Source organism: Aulonocara stuartgranti, assembly GCF_965226115.1.
Source record: "Aulonocara stuartgranti genome assembly, chromosome: 4".
Classification (NCBI taxonomy): domain Eukaryota; kingdom Metazoa; phylum Chordata; class Actinopteri; order Cichliformes; family Cichlidae; genus Aulonocara; species Aulonocara stuartgranti.
This window is the reverse complement of record NC_138942.1, coordinates 21170180-21190058: the sequence shown is the minus strand read 5'-3', so window position 1 is coordinate 21190058 and position 19879 is coordinate 21170180. Positions and strand designations below refer to the sequence as shown.

General features: G+C 39.9%; 1 protein-coding gene across 1 annotated transcript; it reads right to left on the bottom strand.

Moving 5' to 3' along the window:
• Positions 1–336: 336 nt before the first annotated feature.
• Positions 337–4476, bottom strand: dhrs7b (dehydrogenase/reductase (SDR family) member 7B). The gene is made up of 7 exons (XM_082529566.1): positions 4361–4476; positions 3710–3884; positions 2132–2250; positions 1804–2014; positions 1537–1629; positions 1286–1438; positions 337–864 (listed from the first exon to the last, which is right to left on the bottom strand). Exons 2-7 carry the CDS (start codon positions 3861–3863, stop codon positions 659–661), a joined length of 936 nt encoding a protein of 311 aa, XP_082385692.1. The 5' UTR covers positions 3864–3884; positions 4361–4476; the 3' UTR covers positions 337–658.
• Positions 4477–19879: the final 15403 nt, after the last annotated feature.

Genomic DNA, 19879 nt, shown 5'->3' with positions numbered 1-19879 from the left:
GGATGAGTGGTTTATCCGCACAGACTCCACACTGAATTCCTCGCTGCTCCCAATAAAAGTACAATCATGCGCCAATCCAGACGACACTTTAAAGTGACAAAGAATATTAGCCGGAAACAAAAACTCGACTGCACGTACGTGTGCTGAAGTGACTCATTTTCAGTGATGTGCTCTGCATACTGCATGGAAAATATGACCCAGAAACAGGTCGGGTGCTGCACCATTTTTCAATGAGAAACTGTTGGCAAACGTTGACTTTGTAACCACAGTAGATATTTTAAAGGAGAGTAAGTGACACAGTTGTGGGTAGACATTCTGCCAAAACATCAGACATGATTCCTTTACCACAGTTTGGTTTATTTAAGCTGTTCTGTTTGCATCAGGAGTCCCAAATTATGGAGTTCAAATTAAACCATCTCTTCTCACCAGCCTGCAAAATGTGATACTGCAGGCTTTTGCCAACAATTTTTGTTGTTTTTGGGTGGGAAGGGTAAAAGTTTCTCAGACATGACAGACAATATCAACATGTAAATTAGACATTAAACAATGAATAGTACAAAAACCCACTCCAGCTCTGTCCCAGATGTTATAAAACAGATCTCCTCATTTCCTCCAAAGTCTTGCTTATTTCAGGTCCTAGACCTCACCAGCTCGAACATCACTCATCCTTAGGTTTTTGCTCCTTGCGAGCGCGCGAGGACATGAGCTTGAAGAAAAGTGCAGGCCAGAGTGTGCGGAGGTATACTGCAGCAGTGGGCAGAGGGCCGGCCAAAACCACGTCTTTACTTTGCTGACGAACAGCCTTTAGGACTTCCCACGCCACGTCCCTGGGGTCCCAGCCCGTAGCTGTAGTTCTGTCCAATACTGAGCAGTAGTTGCAAAGACAAGAGACATGTTGCATCATTGATACAAGAGAGTACAGATTACTTCAATTAATTCAAATTACTTTTATTTATATAGTACCAAATCACAACAGCAGTTGCCTCAAGGTGCTTTTTAATGTAAGGTAAGAAAGACCCTACAATAACTTATAAATTACTCTGGTTATGTTGCTTCTTACTTTTATTATTTAGTTATAAAAATCCATTTGGCTTGTAGTCTTTTCCTTACGTAGTCAAAAAAAAAAATCAGTAAGAAAACACAAAATCCCAGCTGGCATCAAAGATCCACACACATTCCAACACCACCTTAATAACTCTGAGATTTATCACCTGTTACCAGCTGACTCTTAAAAATGCTGCTTTTGCTACTGTTACTCTTTTGTTCCATCCTCTCACTGCCTCACCTCCATACTTGGATCCATCTCCTGTGACAGCGTTGATCGACAGGTTGGTTCGGATGTACCCGGGGCTGATCACAGTCACTGGGATCCCGTAGCGCTCCATCTCTGCCCGCAAGCAGTCGAAGTAGGCCTGGGTGGCGTGCTTGGACGCAGCATCTGACCAGCATGAGACAAATCAGAGGCTTGCTTTAGTTACCCTCCTCCTGCTGGCAAACTCATGTTGTGTTTGTTTGCATTAATCAAAGACGACTTACAGGCTGACCGGTAAGGAATGGCTATCTTCCCCTGGACGCTGCTAATCACTACAATATGGCCGCTGCGCCGGCGAACCATGGAAGGCAGGAGAGCTGTGGAGAGAGGAAAGAAATGAAAGAGAGAGGGCTGACTCATATTCATGATAATCTTCACCCAAATCTCTACATAAATGACTTATTAACTTCACATTTAGCTCGGCTCTTTCAACCACAAGCCAAAATAAATGAAAACATCCCGTACGCTGAAACCAACAAGATTAAACAAACCTTGTGTAAGAGCAACGGGCCCGAAGTAATTTGTCTCCATAACATCCCGCTGAACTGAAATGTGAGTCTCTAGTATATTGCCACGGTAACTGATTCCAGCATTATTAATGAGGATGTCCACTTGTCCGTAACATTTCAGGATCTCTTCTGCAGCTCTCTCCACCGTGTCCGTTTTAGCCAGGTCGAAGACAACAGTACAGGGAGTGTGAATCTGGTGGATAACCAAAGCGAAACAAAACGACTCTTTACAAATGGATCCTTAGAGGCTAAGCTATAGTTCAGACAGACCAGACTTTATTGTGTTACTCCTTTGTGTGTATATACATACCAGTTTCTGTGTGTTTGCTGAACTCGCTGTTAGTTCTTGGACCACCTGCTGCAGGCGAGCTGCGTCACGTCCACACAGCACAAGCCGTGCACCTGCAGCGTGGAAGACCCGCGCAGACTCTACAATGCAGAATTCTCGTTGTAGATTAGTGAGCATAAAACAGGGGTGGGTGCAGAGAGCCACACCACTAAGCTGAACTCAAATCTGCTCAGTATCTCTTTAATTCTTACCAGGAGCACTTTATAAAACTGAAATAAGCATAGAAGAAAACTGCTAACATTTTTATCATGATATAATAAACATTCCCCAAAACAATTGTGCACAAAATGTCCATATTTTTGCAAAATTTAAAAGACTTAACTTTATTTTAAAATAAGTGCTATTGCTATTTTTAATTATTTTTTCTTGCTCAGCTACAGGAATCTAGTCCGTCTTGAGTTTCTACAAGTGCATCCAGTGAATCAACAGTGCAACAAACTGAAGTTAACGGTTTTAGTTACAACACCAACAGCATGGTTCACTGACTTGCACAACACCTTCTGCTGTACGATTCAGCGGGGAAAAAAAAGCAATTTTACTTCTGGCTTCATTTCAGTCACTTTATCTTGCATCTGCTTTAAAAGTCCCACATTTTTCCCTGTCAGATTTTGACAGGTGTAAGTTGTTTACAAACAAACAAACCTTGGTAGTCCCTTTTACTGAGCCTGTGGCTGCTAAACTCTTTTCGTTGTCCCATGTAAAAAATTCATTAACAGGGCTGGGTCATCACAACTGTCATCCACAGCCACCAAGCACTCTTTGATAAACTCCTCAGAGGATGGCTTGTTTGAAATCACAAAGCTGGTCTTGCCTGCTCCATCCCTGGATGTGTGAGGCTTAGTGAAAAGTCCTGTTGCTTTTCGCAGATTTGCTAGCAACAGTCCAGCTCTTTTCTCTCTCTGTTTAGTCTCACAAAGGGGATTCAATCTGTAATCCATAAACAGAGCACTCTGCTCTCCACAAACTAAACACATGGCTTTACCTCTGACTTCAGTAATTAAATATTGAGAAGTCTACGTCCTGTTAAAAACTCTACACTCCGTATCAATCTTTCCTGTTTTTAAAGGTCAGCTGACATCTTTCGGGGCTAGAAACTCTCAGAAACAAAAGATCAGGCACACTTACAGAGGAGATGCATTCGCTCACAAACATGTGTTTGTAAAGTAAAAAAATAGCATTCATGTTCAAAATAGAAGTGACAAATTTGTAATGTGGTTTCCTACAAAAATCAGGAATCCACTCTCTGACCAGGAATTTATCAAAGAGTGTTTGGTGTCTGAAATGGGACAAAATGATTCATGTATACGTATATATGTTTAAATCCTAATTTCCCATTGATCGCACGCAGACTGGTCCGAGACAACCAACGGGCAGTACAATGTCCAAATCTGATAAAGAACTACAACTACATGTTGGCATCTGCACAACAACACTGAAGAATGAGATTGCACATTATCTAAATAAAAGCCTACTAGCACTAAAGCAGTATGGTTTAGAGAGTTTGCACATGTAAGCTGAAATGAATGAATGGAGGCTGACCTTTCCCGAGCCCAGAGCTGGCCCCAGTTATGACCACTACAGCACCTTGGACTGAAGCCCCTTTTCTGAGACGTACAAGTATCCGGTACAACAATACGACTCCCAAACCGGTTAAAACCACCGGTAGCATTCCTCCTGCCATCACACGCTCCATTACTTGGCAATCACCAGCTACCTGCAGGTAAAAAATAAACAGTAAATACCTTATAAGAAATTACTTACTGTACCTTTAAAGTCCATCTGAATGCAACTACCAACATGACAATAATAAACACACATACAGCCAAAATGGTAATTCATTGTAATAAGAACAGTAGGAGTTATGGATCTTCCTTTATCTTCTTAACCACTTAAGCCCCACCTGCTAGCAACAACCAATAACTTGATATCACCAGACTTCGGACAATCTTATTAAGCAAATGTTAACTAAATACATGCATCACTTAGCACATTAATATTCGCATGGTTAAAAAGTACAGTTCAGTATGCCAGGTGAACACCTTGCACATGCACACACTGGGTTTAGCACTAGCTTGTTCTGCGCAGGCAGTGTCAAAATAACGGCTACTGAGGCTAAAGCTAACAACAGCTAGCATCTCTAGCAAATACTAACAAGTGTTGGTTTGTAGTTCTGTTTTTTACAGGTCTCACCTGAGCCGAGCTGCTGAGCAGAGCAGCAGTAATGTGTCAATGTGTCTCCTCTTCTTTTAGCTGATCTTCTTCCTTCTGTTTTGTCTTTATTGACGGTTAGAAAAACAGCTTTTGGTCGCTTTAGCGCCACCGTCTGATCTGGAGTGCGCTCTTTCAAATGATTAACAAATAAGGAAATAAGCTATTATTTCTCGTAAAGCTCATAATTTGATAATTTGCTATATTAATGCTTTACATTTATATTTAGAGGTCTTTTTAAACCACTAGTGCCTATTTAATCAGCTGCTATCTTCTTCATTGCTACATGATCCATTAGAAGTGTGCTCTACATCTCATTTCAGTTTTTCTTTTTAATTATTTAAAAATTCTTAGTTTACTTTATTTTTTATTATTTATTACAAATTGTAGGGTATTTGTCAGGTTCATATTCTTCAGAAGTCCATCCATCCATCCATTCACTTCCGCTTATCCTTTTCAGGGTCGCGGGGGGCGCTGGAGCCTATCCCAGCTGTCATAGGGCGAGAGGCGGGGTACACCCTGGACAGGTCGCCAGTCTGTCGCAAGGCTAACACACAAGGACAAACAACCATTCGCACTCACATACATTTGCACATTCACACCTAGTGACAATTTGGGTTATCCAATTAACCTATCCCCACAAGCTTCATGTCTTTGGACGGTGGGAGGAAGCCGGAGTACCCGGAGGGAACCCACGCAGACACGGGGAGAACATGCAAACTCCACACAGAAAGACCCCGGCCTGATGTTGGAATTGAACTCAGGACCTTCTTGCTGTGCGGCAACAGTGCTAACCACCGTGCCACCGTGCTGCCCTTCAGAAGTTCAGAATGGAAATTGCATCACAAACACAGGAAGTTGACTCAGAGTCATGCAGACATCCTGAGTGTGAATAAATACAGCTGAGGTCAGAAGTTTACAGGGACTCACTATGGACTTTAATTTCATGATCTCTTTGAATTGTCCTGGGTGAAATGATTGTACAGCACGCATTTTTAATTTCTTTAAAATGAACAAAAATTAGGTAAACAAGTTTGAACTGGTTTTGAACTTTCTCTAATCCAAGGTTACACGAGGTCAAACGTATGTACCTCTAAGGCTGTTGCAAGTTAAAATTTGTGCTTTATAAATATAATTATAAACGATTTTAATGTAACATTTTTTTCAAGGGATGATTATACAGCGTACATCTTTAATGACTTTTAAAAAAATACTTCTTTATTTTGGATTTTCTCTAATCCACACAGGGTCAAAAGTATATATAGGCCCAAATATATACATACACCCCCAGTAATATTTGGTTAAATGTCCTTTAGTAAGTTGTACTTCAACCAGATGCTTTTTGTAGCTATTGATGCTACCACCCTGGTTAACACTGTTACTAAGTTTTAAAGACTCAACATTACTGCCCTGAACTTACCTCTTGTCATTGTGGCCAAACAGATCAATCTTTGCTTCGTCTGACCATAACACTCCGATTTATAAATCAAATCAAGGTACGGTTTATCATCTCATGTGACTTCTGATGTAGATGTGAGTTCCGGCCACATTTGAGACCTATCCAACACATTTCCCAAGGATACCAAGAATACACCGTTGTGTGGATTGTGATCTGGACTTTCAGAATCAGAATAGTTTATTGATCCCTTGGGGCAATTGTGTAGAAAGCATTATTTTTGCAAGAATTAGTTTCCAACCTGTGTGGTGTTGTAAACAGGGACTATAACTGTTTTGTTTTTTTAAAATCATGTCTAATAGGATTCTTTTTTTGTTATAGTTGTTGATGCATCTTTAATTAAATCTTTCCCTGCAGGTCTTCTATGGGTGGAGCCTCTAACCTGTTTGTGAGTCAGTTTTCAGTCCAAGCAAACAGTGTTTTATGTGCTGTCGTCTAAAATATTATAAAATTGCCTAAAATAGAAGTGTTTAAAACAGATCCTGTGCAGCTGCAAAGCAAAAATAAAAAACTCCCTCCAGGCAGAAGCGGCCATTTTCGTATGTGGGGAAAACCCCCACAAAAACAGAGGGGACAGGCTGGCACCAGAACACCACGGATGTGCCCCGAGATGAGTGTGAAAATGTGATTATCAACAAGCCCACCTGGGCTTCAGGTAGGCCGCACGCTTGTCCAGAGTTCACTTTGTCTTCAAGCTTTTTAATTTAAAACATAAAGTGAGGCCTACCCCAAGCTAAAAGAAGGCAGATTATGTTCTCAGATAAAGCAAGCAATGAGGGCGAAGCAGAGAAAGTACCTGCACAATACATTCACATAAATCAAAATGGAATTTCTTTGAGGACACAAACATCTGGGGAGTAAACAGCTGTTTCAATACCTAATCACAGATTGTGCTCTCTGTTGTACACGTTTTTAGTAAGGCATAATTAACTAAAAGGCTAGAGAGATGAAAGGATGCCAAGCTGATACCAGGCCTCAGTCACATGAGTGGAGATGTGGACATGCAATAAAGATCTGGCACTTCATATATTAAACTGATGAGAGGCTGTGTTCACCCCAGAAAGCTTCCAGAAATTTGGGCAAATGTCTGCTGTGAAGTTTTTAGTCAAACGAAATTGCAGGTCAGTTTAAAGCGCAAAATTGTGCAAGTAGTCCAAACTAAACCGTTCTTGAGATGCAGAAATGTTGTCACACACACAAAAATTAGACGATTGTGCCTCCAAACAAATTGCACTTACAAATGCTTGTGACATAAATGATGAAAACGGTAGGTGCAAAGTTGAGATTGAACAGTGTTACAGTTAAAATGATAAGCCAATGGCAATAGTTCTATTAAAATAATTAACGGCTCCACCCCGAGATTTGACCTGAAACGTGCTATTCGCCAAGGATGTCCTATTTCACCATATTTATTTTTACTTTGTACACAAATTCTTGCAACTAATAGTTCAAACAGTGTTGTACAAGGAATCACCATAGCTGATAAGGAGCTTGCCATCAGCCAGTTAGCCAATGACACCACACTCTTCTTGAAGAATGCAAACCAAATCCCTCCAGCCCTTACTGTGATTAGTGATTTCTCTGAGGCCTCTGGTTTATGCCTAGATCTAAAAAAATGTGAGTTACTAGCAATTAAAGACTGCCCTGCAAATACTATCTGTAATATCTCTGTTAAACAAGAAGTCACATACTTGGGACTGTTAATATCCAAAGACCAAAAATCAAGATGCTCTTCAAACTTCACTCCAATTATACAGAAAACCCTAAAAAAGTTCAACCAGTGGCTGCAAAGGGACTTGTCTTTGAAAGGTAGAGTGTTAATTACTAAAGCAGAAGGGATATCCCGATGAACATATGCTGCTCTCTCCTTACATCTGGATAAGAAAATTAGTAAAGATATTGACCGTATGCTCTTTAATTTTATATGGAAAAACCGTACGCATTATATTAGAAAAACTGTTGTGATGAATAAGTACGAATCAGGTGGGCTTAACGTCTTAGACTTTTCTACTTTAAATAACACTTTCAAAATTAATTGGGCTAAACATTTTCTTAAAAACTACCTCTATCTGGAACTTTATACCATATTATATTTTCTCTCATTTTGGTGGCTTTAATTTTATTTTAAATTGTAATTACAATGGTGAGAAACTCCCTGTAAAGCTTGTCTCTAGGGGCCACCGCATATATTTATATATAAACATATATAAATAAAACCACTTGTTTTTATGTTAGTAATTCCTTTTGTGCATAATTTTATATTATTGTTAATAATAAATTAATTAAAGCAACAAAACAACCTGAAGAGCCGGTTCGGAGCCGAAAGAGCCGGCTCTTTTTAGTGAGCCGAACCGAAAGAGCCGGATCTCTAAAAAGAGCCGGAAATCCCATCACTAATCTGAACCCAGGTTTGCTCAAACTAATGCAATAAAAAAATGTGGGTGCCATGAACATGCAGACTGATCTGTGCAAAGTGAGGAGGATAGCAGTGACATGGCATTTTCAAACCATATCTTTTAAAAGCCTGCACTGAGAAGCAAAATTTCTAGCTTACTTAGTTTTTCCAATTCAAGACAACTCAAACTGGGTTGATCAGCTTTTTGAATAAAAACTACTGGTAACTTATTTAAACAAACTGATAAAAATTGAGTTTAGTATATCCTTACATTTTTTTAATTAAACACAATGTTAGATTTTACAGTGTACATGATAATGGAGTGCTGCTGGAATAAAAGAAGAAAATCTTTGTTTCTTGGGGCTTAAATTGCAAAATGTGAACAAATGCCTAAAAACGTTCCAGAAGCTCGTCGTCCAAACTGCAGTGTAATTATAAAACAGAAAACCTCTGTTAAATAACAGAAAATGCCCTATTTAATTATTTTGTGTGGACATATTCTCAACAAAAACATTTTTATATTTCATAACACTTTACAGATATTTTTTAAAACTTTATTAATCCAGAAGGAAACTTGTGTGGTCAGCATTTACTTTATAAAACTAAATACTGAATACAAAACGTATTAATAAATAATCATTACATTGAAATTTTCTTCAGGAAATGCATTGTCTAGTTCTATAAAATCGTGAGTTTTTTCAGGTTTAAGGCTGGCAGTTTGCTATCACACACAACACTGAATAATAATTAAATACGTGTTTTTAAATAACACAAAATTCAAGTCGTTCTTTCATAAAAGTCTTTTTTTTTTTGTTGTTTTGCTGTGATAGAGCTCCTGACCCAGGCCAAGCTGGCTCTCTAGGAAGACAAGGAAAAACTCCCAGGTGCCAGATGATGGGAAGAAACCTCGGGAAAGTGTGCACAAATTCCACTTGACAACACAATAAAACGCAACATAGCACAAAAGGTCACGGAGGATCTCATAACAAGGACAGAGCAGGACGAATAGGACAATCACAGGAAAGGAACAAAATCACGAAAAAATTAACGGAAAGGACAAATAAGAAGGGGGTGCCATAACAATAGAAAAATAAGGATGGATAATGGAAAGGACATTACAGAAGGAGGTGCCAGAAAAATAATAAAAACAAAAAAAGCCTAAGCTAACACAGGACAAACATTAAAGATACTGAACAAAAAAACCCCCAATAAAACAGAAATCCCAAGAGTGGGAGAAGACACAGCACACTATAAAAGGAGGGGCAGAGAAGAGTTTCTTCATTTTAATTTGGCCAGCGACGCATGTGCACAGCCTGAAGACGGCACAGCCCAGCCGAAACGTAGCTACAGCCATGCGTCAGCGCTAAAAAGTGTTTTTGTTTGTTGTTTTAGTTTGTTTTTGTTTTTGTTTTTTTGGGGGGGGGGGGGTTCTTTTGATGTTTTTTCATTTACATATTGATTTACTGGCCTAAAAATTGGAATATCATAAATTTATAACCTAAAAATTGGATAATTTATGGATAAAAACAGTTTAAAAGCCTAAAAATTGGAATTAAAAATGACACAGAGACTAAATTCATTGAGCAAAGACAAATTTTATTAAAACACAGTTAGAAACCTAAAAAAACAGGACAAATAAAACACAACTTTGGTAAAATTAAACATAATTTGGTACTTACCTGAACCTGAAAAAGAAAAGGACGGTACTTACCTCAATTCGGGTCTCGGGAAGGGTCATGGTGCGGAGCGTGCACCTACTCCTGCCCTCCTTGTGCAGGGAGGAATTTCCATTCCCCTAACCTAACCCACCCTAATAGTGATGGGATTTCCGGCTCTTTTTAGAGAACCGGCTCTTTTGGTTGGGCTCACTAAAAAGAGCCGGCTCTTTCGGCTCCAAACCGGCTCTTCGGGTTGTTTTGTTGCTTTAATTAATTTATTATTAACAATAATATAAAATTATGCACAAAAGGAATTACTAGCGTAAAAAAAAGTGGTTTTATTCATATATGTTTATATATAAATATATGCGGTGGCCCCTAGAGACAAAACACGTACAAACTTCAAAACACATTTCTAGCATGAACTGAACTTCCAAAGCAGAGCTACTAGATCACTTAAATTACACAATTAAAAGCATGTGTGTATTGTTTGTGTATTTATACACACGCACTCATATATATTCAAATAATTAAAAAAAAAAGTTCATTTACCTGTTACTACCACACACCAAATCCGGTCGTTGGTACTTGCTGGCTTGTGTAGCCACTAGGTAACAAAAGCTCAACACTGCGCCTAGCATCCTGGAGCACTTCTGTTGTCTTTTGTACGTGTTTTGAGTTTTTACGTGCTTCAGAGTTTTTATGTGTTTTGGAGTTTGTATGTGCTTCAGAGTTTGTACGTGCTTCAGGGTTTGTATGTGCTTCAGAGTTCATACGTGATTTGAAGTTTGTATGTGCTTTGTCTGTAGGGGCCACCGTAAATATACTTTTTATTCACTTCACATAAAATGTAATAAATAAATCATATAATACAAAAATCAACTATTCACATTTCAACTTTTAACTATTTAAATTTTCAGCTTTTTCCTTTTACAAATTTAAAGTGAAACAACACAAAACACTGCAAACCACAAAACAATTAAATATAGATTAAAATATGAAAACAAAAAGAAGATGCATATTCTGCTGTCTTTTCTGTGGTTTTCCTGCTCTGTGCTTAGGGCCTTTTTTAGGTCTTCATTTTTCTTTTTCAAAGAATCAACTTCATCTTCGACCATAGCCTTCATTTTCTTTTCCAAGGCCAGAGCTCTAATATTACTCTGACATTTCCGTTTGATCTCCATATTCTGGGCCTTTTGGTTGTCTATTACTTTGCCCATTTGATCTTTCTCATCTGTTAATTCTTTCACGGTTTTATCCATCAATTCATTTTGGTCCTGTAACTTTGTATTACGTGTCAAAAGACCCTCAATCCAACACTGCGAGGATTGATGTTGTTCCTCGCGTTCTTTAACCGCATTGACGGCCACACCTCTACTATTTTTTACTGTTCTCTCAAGCTTTTCTATTTTGGAATCATACATTTCTATGAGCTTTTCTAACTTTCTGTCTGCAGCATTGGCTTTGTCTTCGAGTTTTTTTTAGTATTTTCCTCGTAAAATTGCTGCATCTTATTTTTTTCCTCTTTGTGGCGTTTCAATAATAATTCAACAACTTGGCTGTTGTGAAATTCCTGACGTACCACCTTTTCTTTTGCTGTTTCCAGCAGTCCTTGCAGGACTTCGACTTCGTCCTCATCATCTGTGATTAGGTATTGAAACAGCTGTTTACTCCCCAGATGTTTGTGTCCTCAAAGAAATTCCATTTAGATTTATGTGAATGTATTGTGCAGGTACTTTCTCTGCTTCGCCCTCATTGCTTGCTTTATCTGAGGACATAATCTGCCTTCTTTTAGCTTGGGGTAGGCCTCAGTTTATGTTTTAAATTAAAAAGCTTGAAGACAAAGTGAACTCTGGACAAGCGTGTGGCCTACCTGAAGCCCAGGTGGGCTTGTTGATAATCACATTTTCACACTCATCTCGGGGCACATCTGTGGTGTTCTGGTGCCAGCCTGTCCCCTCTGTTTTTGTGGGTGTCTTCCCCACATACGAAAATGGCCGCTTCTGCCTGGAGGGAGTTTTTTATTTTTGCTTTGCAGCTGCACAGGATCTGTATAGAAGTTTTAAACACTTCTATTTTAGGCAAATTTATAATATTTTAGACGACAGCACTGTTACGAGTTCAAAAATTGGGGATGGAGACAAGAGGAAAAACCACAATAACAACACTGGTCCGGCCGGGTTAAGTCAAACGATGATTTTAATGATCACACGCGTGGGAGATGGACACTGTATGCAGACAGCCTCAGATCTCAAAATGGTGGAGCATTGATCAAACTCTTATAGCCTCTGGTGCCCCCACCTTATCATAAAAGCCTAAACATTCACATGCTTTCTCTCACACGGCGCCTAAGCTACGACCTTGGCTCCCTGTTTATCTGCTCCTGCTGAGATGGGGCAGAAAACTCCAGCATGTTCCGTTCTCTTCTAATCAGACAAATAAGGCGATGACTTTTCTGCAAACAGTATTTCTTATAACTCAGCAGTATAATGCATCATGAAACAATATCATCCATTCACAATAAATCAGCAGTGTAATGCAAATCAGTTTAATAAATGCAACAGTTATCACCCTCTCCTAATTCAGGAGAATAATGCAAACTAAAACTACATAATAATTCACAATCTTTAATTAGGGGTCTAACATGGCATAAAATAATATTATAAACCTCACAGCACATAAAACACTGTTTGCTTGGATGCGTGTGTTTGTGTGTAAAAAGTGAGATGTTCAGAGGTCTTGCTTCATGGTATCGAACAGCCCACACAAAACAGGTTCTTTATGATTTAATTTAAGTGCTGATGTAAACCACAATGTTCAGCAAACATCTATCAGGTCATTGGACTGTATTTTTTTAAAGCTTAAGTATGCGCACATGGGATATATTAAAAACTGACAAGCCGTTTGAACACATGATGTGAAATCACTTAATCAACCTGCTGGATTTTCCAAAAGTTAAAATATTTATACTACTTTGGCACATTGCTCTTAACTTATTAAGGTGGCTATTAGTGAGGGTCATGATAATCAATTCAATTGAGCAGAAGTGACATTCTTACTTCGATTCGTCCAAATTCATGTGAGTTCCAGTCTGTTCAGCCTGTTTCTGTGTAGCACCAAGCAGTAGACCTAAACCTGGATGTGCTTCTGGGTTCTGCCTCTAATGAAAACGGATGAGTGTAAAATGCAACCATTGTTTGTAGTTTGCTGCCACCTACTGAGTGAAAAAAAGAACTGAAGTTGTAAAAAGTCAGTATTCCTAATGATAGGCTTCGTTTTGTTTCAGTTTCAGTTCACTATACAGCTCATCAAACTGTTTTCCCTTTACGTTTTGATATAATAGCTTTTTAGTACTACTGAGACACATACTGCCTTTTTCTTCCGTTAGAGTAATATTTTCTTGAGCTGTGTAACTGGATTTGTTCAAACATAGAGGTAGTTTGGATTCACTGACACAGGAGCCATACGCCCTTTCTGCAGTTTCTATGCTTCCTTAGCTCGTTTATGTCGCCATTGTTAATCCTGTCCTGTGCAAAGAAAAGCCCAAGCTACACTTGTCTGACTGACAGAAGGTTCAAGAGAAGGACATTTGCTCTCAACTCTTTCCCTGTTGAAATGTTATTCCAAGCAAGTGAGTTTCCTACAGGGTATGGAGGGTTAGTATGTGTTAATGATTTCAGTGTCATGCAGGGGAAAGTAGCATTCAGTGGAAGCTTCTCGGTGATTGTTTTAAATCCAAATATGACCCTTATTTGTGGCGCATGTTAGCATACAGTCAGCTCAGGAGTTAGTATCAGTCATGTGGTTGTCACGAGGTTGCGCACAGCATCACCGGCAAGAGGGCTTGGTTTGAGAGGTTTTTGGCATCTGTGATGTGATTTACAACCATCCACCCATGTACAGTAAGAAGCTGCACTCACAACCGTGGGCATCAGCAAGTTGGTGAAATTTAAACAAAACAGCATTCCATCTGAAACTCTCTTATTGTACCCAAAATACAAATTTTAGTGATTACATGTGGCTTCATTAATTATGTTCAAAAGGATGAATACATAACGCAAGTAATAACTTTATAATCAGTCAGTGAATGAAGGAGCTCAAGAGTGCAAATATAGTTGCAATAAAGTGACAAATATGCCCTTTTATGTCAAACAAAGACCGAAATAAGTGGCATCAGTGTGAGGATTAAAATGAGCGATCCAACCTCACACTGCAGATATCAGGGCAACGCACAGTGGGGGGGCGGGGGAGGGGGAGGGGGGGTTGCAGTCTGCGCGCACAAGAGGGCTAACAACGCTGTGAATGACAGAATCCACCCAAACTGAGGAACAGCTTCTTCCCCAGAGCTGAAGCCTGCACTGTTTGCACTATAATATAATATATTATAATAAAATATGTTGCTATTTAATGTTTTTTGTTCGTGTTGCAGCTGCTCTGTGAGCCAAGCTTTCGTTGTCTAAATTCAATGGAAATATATCTCTGCACCACACGATGGCGATAGATTCTCACAGTCTGTGCTCTGCTTCCGCCACCAGTCATCTTTAAATCTTTTTTTTTTTATTCAATGAAACCTTTAACTCGCAGCATTACTTTAAAAAAAATCATATTTATATACAAAAAAAATTAAATACATGAACGACAGTAGTAGAAAATTGATAAAATAACACCAAATAAATATATTTACAAATGATAGCAACATCAATGGAATAAAACCATGAACACCAGCAGAAGGAGAAAGAGGCCTGTATCTACATTATTACTCTGGCAGCTCTCAGTCTCCATACAGACAGGACACGTTGCAGCGTAATTGCAGACAGGTGCGTGGGCCTGAGCTCCGCCCAGGCAGAATGACGAGTGGAAGAAAGCAGCAACACAATAAACATATGTAACCTTGCGGAGCCGGCCGGGCAGACATCGAGACCGTGACAGAGTGCAAAACTTTTATACTTGACAACACACACAAAAACCCCCACACACAACAAAAATCTGAATTTTTGTGATTTGGATTTTTATTTAAAGGTGAAACCTTTTTTCTTTTCTTTTTTTTGCCAGATTAGACATTTTGATTAATTTCATTGAAGTATACTTTAGTTTTTTTGTTTTACTTTGATGCTATAATAGATGTTTTTAAAATTTAGTAATATTTAATACTATATTGCATCATGGCAAAACAACAGTCTCCTCAAGCTGCTTTATACTGTAAGGTGAAAACACTACAGAAAAAGCCAGAAAACCCCAACAATCCAAAGATCCCCTTTGAGCAAGCACTGGGCGACAGTGGGGAGGAAAAACTCCCTTTAGGAAGAAACCTCCGGCAGAACCAGGCTCAAGAAGGGGCGGCCATCTGCTGCGACCGGTTGGGGGTGATGGAAAGAGAATAGAGGGAGACAAGATGAAGTATACTTCTAATGGCCTATTCCAATTGGTGGTAATACATCATAAGAATTGAGGAAAGGTGGTGTTGATGGAGACTCTGGGGAAGGCCTTCGTCTGCCAGGGTGTTTTGGAGCCACTTGAATAAATTTAGTTTGCACTGGAGGTGGACGAGGTTTAATCTGTGGAAAGATCTGAGACGGAGTCGGAGTCTCCCCATAACATCTCCCCATCACGCCTCTATGGACCAACGGTGCGAGCTTTTGTCCTTTCTGTTTTTCTAATTTAAGCTGGAGTTGAACGTCTTTCACTCTAGATTTTAGATGACCCATCTCTTTTTCTTCATTGCCAGCCTTTCTGATCATCTGGTTCACTGGTCCAATGAGCTCCTGTTTTTGTTTGAATAAAGCGTATTCGGAAGACTTTACCATATCATTGTACTGCTTTTTAAATGATTCCAGCTCCTGTGTTTTATCTAGTAAAGCTGCATCTAGATCCTTGCATCTGGTACGTAGACAGTTCAGCTGTTTTTCAAGAAACTCGGTCGTTCCAACAAAGGGGATGCCTTCCACACCGTCTGTCACGGCTGCCGAGGCGAGCCGTGTGGAGTTGGAAAAAGGACCCAAGAGCAAGCAGTGTATGAAAAGATTAGTGGAGTTTATTTACAAGGTGTCAGTGGCAGGAACAGAAAACGAATAATGAGACAAACTAACGGAAACCTAAACTGGGAAAACTAAAGAGCAACTAGAAATCCACAGGACACGGGGAGAAAGGCAGAGAGACGCAGACTGACGGAGGATACAGAGACGCAGAGAGACACAGATGAATGCAGAAAAGCGCGGACTTACATGGAGTAATACAGACGAACCGGCAACAGGCAGGAGAACACACAGGGCTTAAATACACACACCAGTAATCAGGGGATAAGAGACAGGAGGGCAACACAGCTGGGAGAAATCAGAGCTGACGGGACAGGGGAAATGTAAACTGAACACACTCACATCAGACATGAACCTTCAGAATAAAACAGGAAATTAACAGACAGAGAACCAGACAGGACACTGAACTTGACAGGCAGACTCATGAGCAGACACAAAAACACCATGGACAGACAGAGGGAACACAGAGAAGTGGGAGCAGGCAGGCAAAGAACAGAAACCTAACAAATGGCAAAATAACAACAGAATACACACTCGGAATGAACAAAAGCATAAGGAAACACAAAACACTGAGTCCTCAGACTCAGGACCATGACACCGTCTACGTATTTCTTTTTCAAGTTGTGGAATATATCCCTAAATTCCACCTTTTCTTTTTCTCTCAAGTGACCTGCATGTGGAAATGCCTTTTCAAAGGACAAAACGCACTGGTACAATTCCTCTTGGAAGTGGCGCTTTTTCTTTTCCAGGCAATTCGTTTTTTGTGTGAATATTTCTGTTTGCTTTTTTGTGGCGCGCAGTTGCTCTTCCAGTGAGATCTTTTCAGCCAGTGCCTGATTGTGTGCCGTTTTTACTTTATGCCTGTCCACTGCTGTCTTTCTGTGTTCTTCCTTCTCTTTACTTAGTGTCACAGTTCGGCTGTGTGGCAGGCAGGAGAAGGACCCAAACGCAAACTCACAGAGTCAAAAGTTAAACTCAAAAAACACAGCTTTATTGCTGGCGTGGAGTGGGACACGAAAAACAATACAAAATAACCTAAACTGGGAAAAACTAAAGCACAAGGAGCCACAGGGAAAAATCACACAGCTATGATGGAGGACGCAACACTGACAAAGAGAAACATGGGGCTTAAATACACTGAGGGATAACGAGGGGGAATGAGCCACAGGAGGAGAGCACAGCTGAGAGTAATTAAGCAGGACGAGGCAAGGGAAGCAAAACTAGAAACATTAACATAGAACAGACTGTGAAAGTAAGACAGGAAACACACTGACGGAACTCAAGACATGTGGACTTAACAGACTGGGGGAGACAGAACATGGGGATCTGAAACATGGAACAGAAAGGCACAGTAGATCAACATGAACATAACAACGCCACAGGGGAAGAGTAAAACTGAACACGATGAACACAGAAACACCAGACCTCTTCACAATAAAACAGGAAACATAATGAGACGTAGACATGACAACCCAAACTTCACAATGTAAGACACAGACATGAAACACATGAAAAGCAGGGGAGATTTACCATAGTTGGAAACACGAGGGGGAAATAATAAGAACTAGAAACACTTAAGCATGATAACAAATGAACTTAGGAACCTGAAGGGCTTACATAAACTAAAACATCAAAATGAACTAAAACTCAAAACACTGGGTCATAAGACCCAGGATCGTGACACTTAGGGCCTTTTTTAGGTCTTCATTTTTCTTTTTCAGAGAATCATTTTCATCTTCGACCCCAGCCTTCGTTTTCTTTTCAAAGGCCAGAGCCCTAATATTTCTCTGGCATTTCTGCTTGATCGCCATATTCTGGGCCTTTTGGTCGTCTATCACTTTGCCCATTTGACCTTTCTCCTCTGTTAATTCTTTCATGTTTTTAACCATAAATTCATTTTCGTCTTGTAACTGTGTATTACGCGACAAAACACCGTCAATCCAACACTGCGAGGATTGACGTTCTTCCTCGCGTTCCTTACCCGCATTGACGGTCACACCTCTACTATTTTTTACTGCCGTCTGCAGCTTTTCTATTTTGGAGTCATACATGTTGATCACCTCTTCTAACTTCCTGTCTGCAGCATTTGCTTTGTTTTCCAGTTTTTTAGTATTTTCCTGGTAAAACTGCTGCATCTTATTTTTTTCCTCTTTGTGGCGTTTCAATAATAATTCAACAACTTGGCTGTTGTGAAATTGCTGACGTGCCACCTTTTCTTTCTCTGTTTCCAGCAGTCCTTGCAGGACTTGGACTTCGTCCTCGTGTTTTTCTTTAAGCTCAGCCAGAGTTTTCTCCGTCTCTGCGCGGAACTTTACCAGAGCTTCGTGGTCATCTTTTATCGAGTCCAACCTGTCTGCGATGTTTGTCCTGTCATCAAAGACCGAACCCAGCATCTTATTGTTCTGCAAAAGTTCATTGTTTTCTTTTGTTAGATCCTCGATCCGTTTCTTATTGACTGTATGCAGGTTTTTGAAGTAGTCAAGCTCAGTTTTAAGCTTTTCAACCTCATCGATCATTGGATGCAGTCTGTGGTCGAACTGTCTGGCATATGTTTCTTTTTCACTTTTGTTAACCATTGTTTTCAAGAAATTAACATCTTTTTCTTTGTTAGGTTTCAAACTCATTTCTGCTTTTTATGTGCTGTATCACTCCAACAAAACGATAGCTCAATAATCAATCCACTTTGACAGGTTTCGTCTATTTAAGGACTTGAACATCAAAGGATGAAAGGACTGTCACTATGACATCACCACGTTCTGTGACGTAATGTCATTAAACGTCACCACGTTCTGTGGTATGTGATGGGCAGTAATTAGTAACAGTCTTAGTTGTGCAGGCGGAGACGAGACGTAGATGGGAAAGGAGAGGGGTCCGGGTGAGGTGTGAATGGAGTCCGAAAACACAAAAACTGTTGCAAGCTGGGTAGAGAGGCAGGTGCGTGGAACAAAGAAGCTGCGAGCAGACCGGCGTCGGACTGAGGTCAGGAATATGGAGGTGAAAAGCTGGCATCCAGCGGGCTGCTGAGAGCACAGGGAAAAACAATTAAAACAGAGTTTAACTATGATGAGGTTCTATGACTGAAGCCTTCACTAACTGCCAGGTTAGTCGACATCCTGGCACTGAATGTTTGAGGCCACCGGCACTAGTGATGTGCGATACCACTGATTTCCTTTCCGATCCGATACAAAGTAATATTCAGGGTGGTATCGACGATACTGATCCGATACCGATACTTTGTACAAAAACTTATTTTATTTATTGTATCTCAAATTATAGCATCATAATGACTACAGGACATCAGAGTACTTGTTTCCAACAATGCTTAGTTTTAATATTACTCTTATTTCTCTTTCTGGGTCGCAAAAAAACTTTTAACATATTTTCAGGTGAGAATGTTAACTTCAAAATATCTGAGCCCATCGACACATTGTTTTCAAACCCCTGTGGTCTTTCACTACTCGGGTTAAACATGATATATAAGTCACTTAGATAACTTAAAAATGTTATTGTTTGGCTTTTTCAGTGTTTTATTTGTTTGTGAGAAAATCAGTTTGGCTGAGATTAAAGTTATTAGATTAGATTAAATAAAATGTAACTTTATTAATCCCTCAGGAGGGTTTTCACACAGCTAAATAAACGTCAAACAGAAAACTGATTAAACAGAAGTGTGAGACGGTCGAGAGTTTACGCCAGTGCCCGGTTATATTTTGGATAGCAAGGAGCTGACGGCAGTTTCACTCCACCGAGGGAGCTCGTGCCGTACTACCCAGCTTTCTTTAGACCACGAAGGCCGGGCCCTCAGGTGGAACCAGCCTCTGAATTTGGACACCCCCGCTGTTTCCGGACATTTAATGTATTTTATCCGATAAATAAACACTGTAAAATGTATTTATCCCCCCAACAGCCTTTGTCTCCCTAGTGTGGCCACGACACCTCACGTTTTTGCCACATGTATCACAA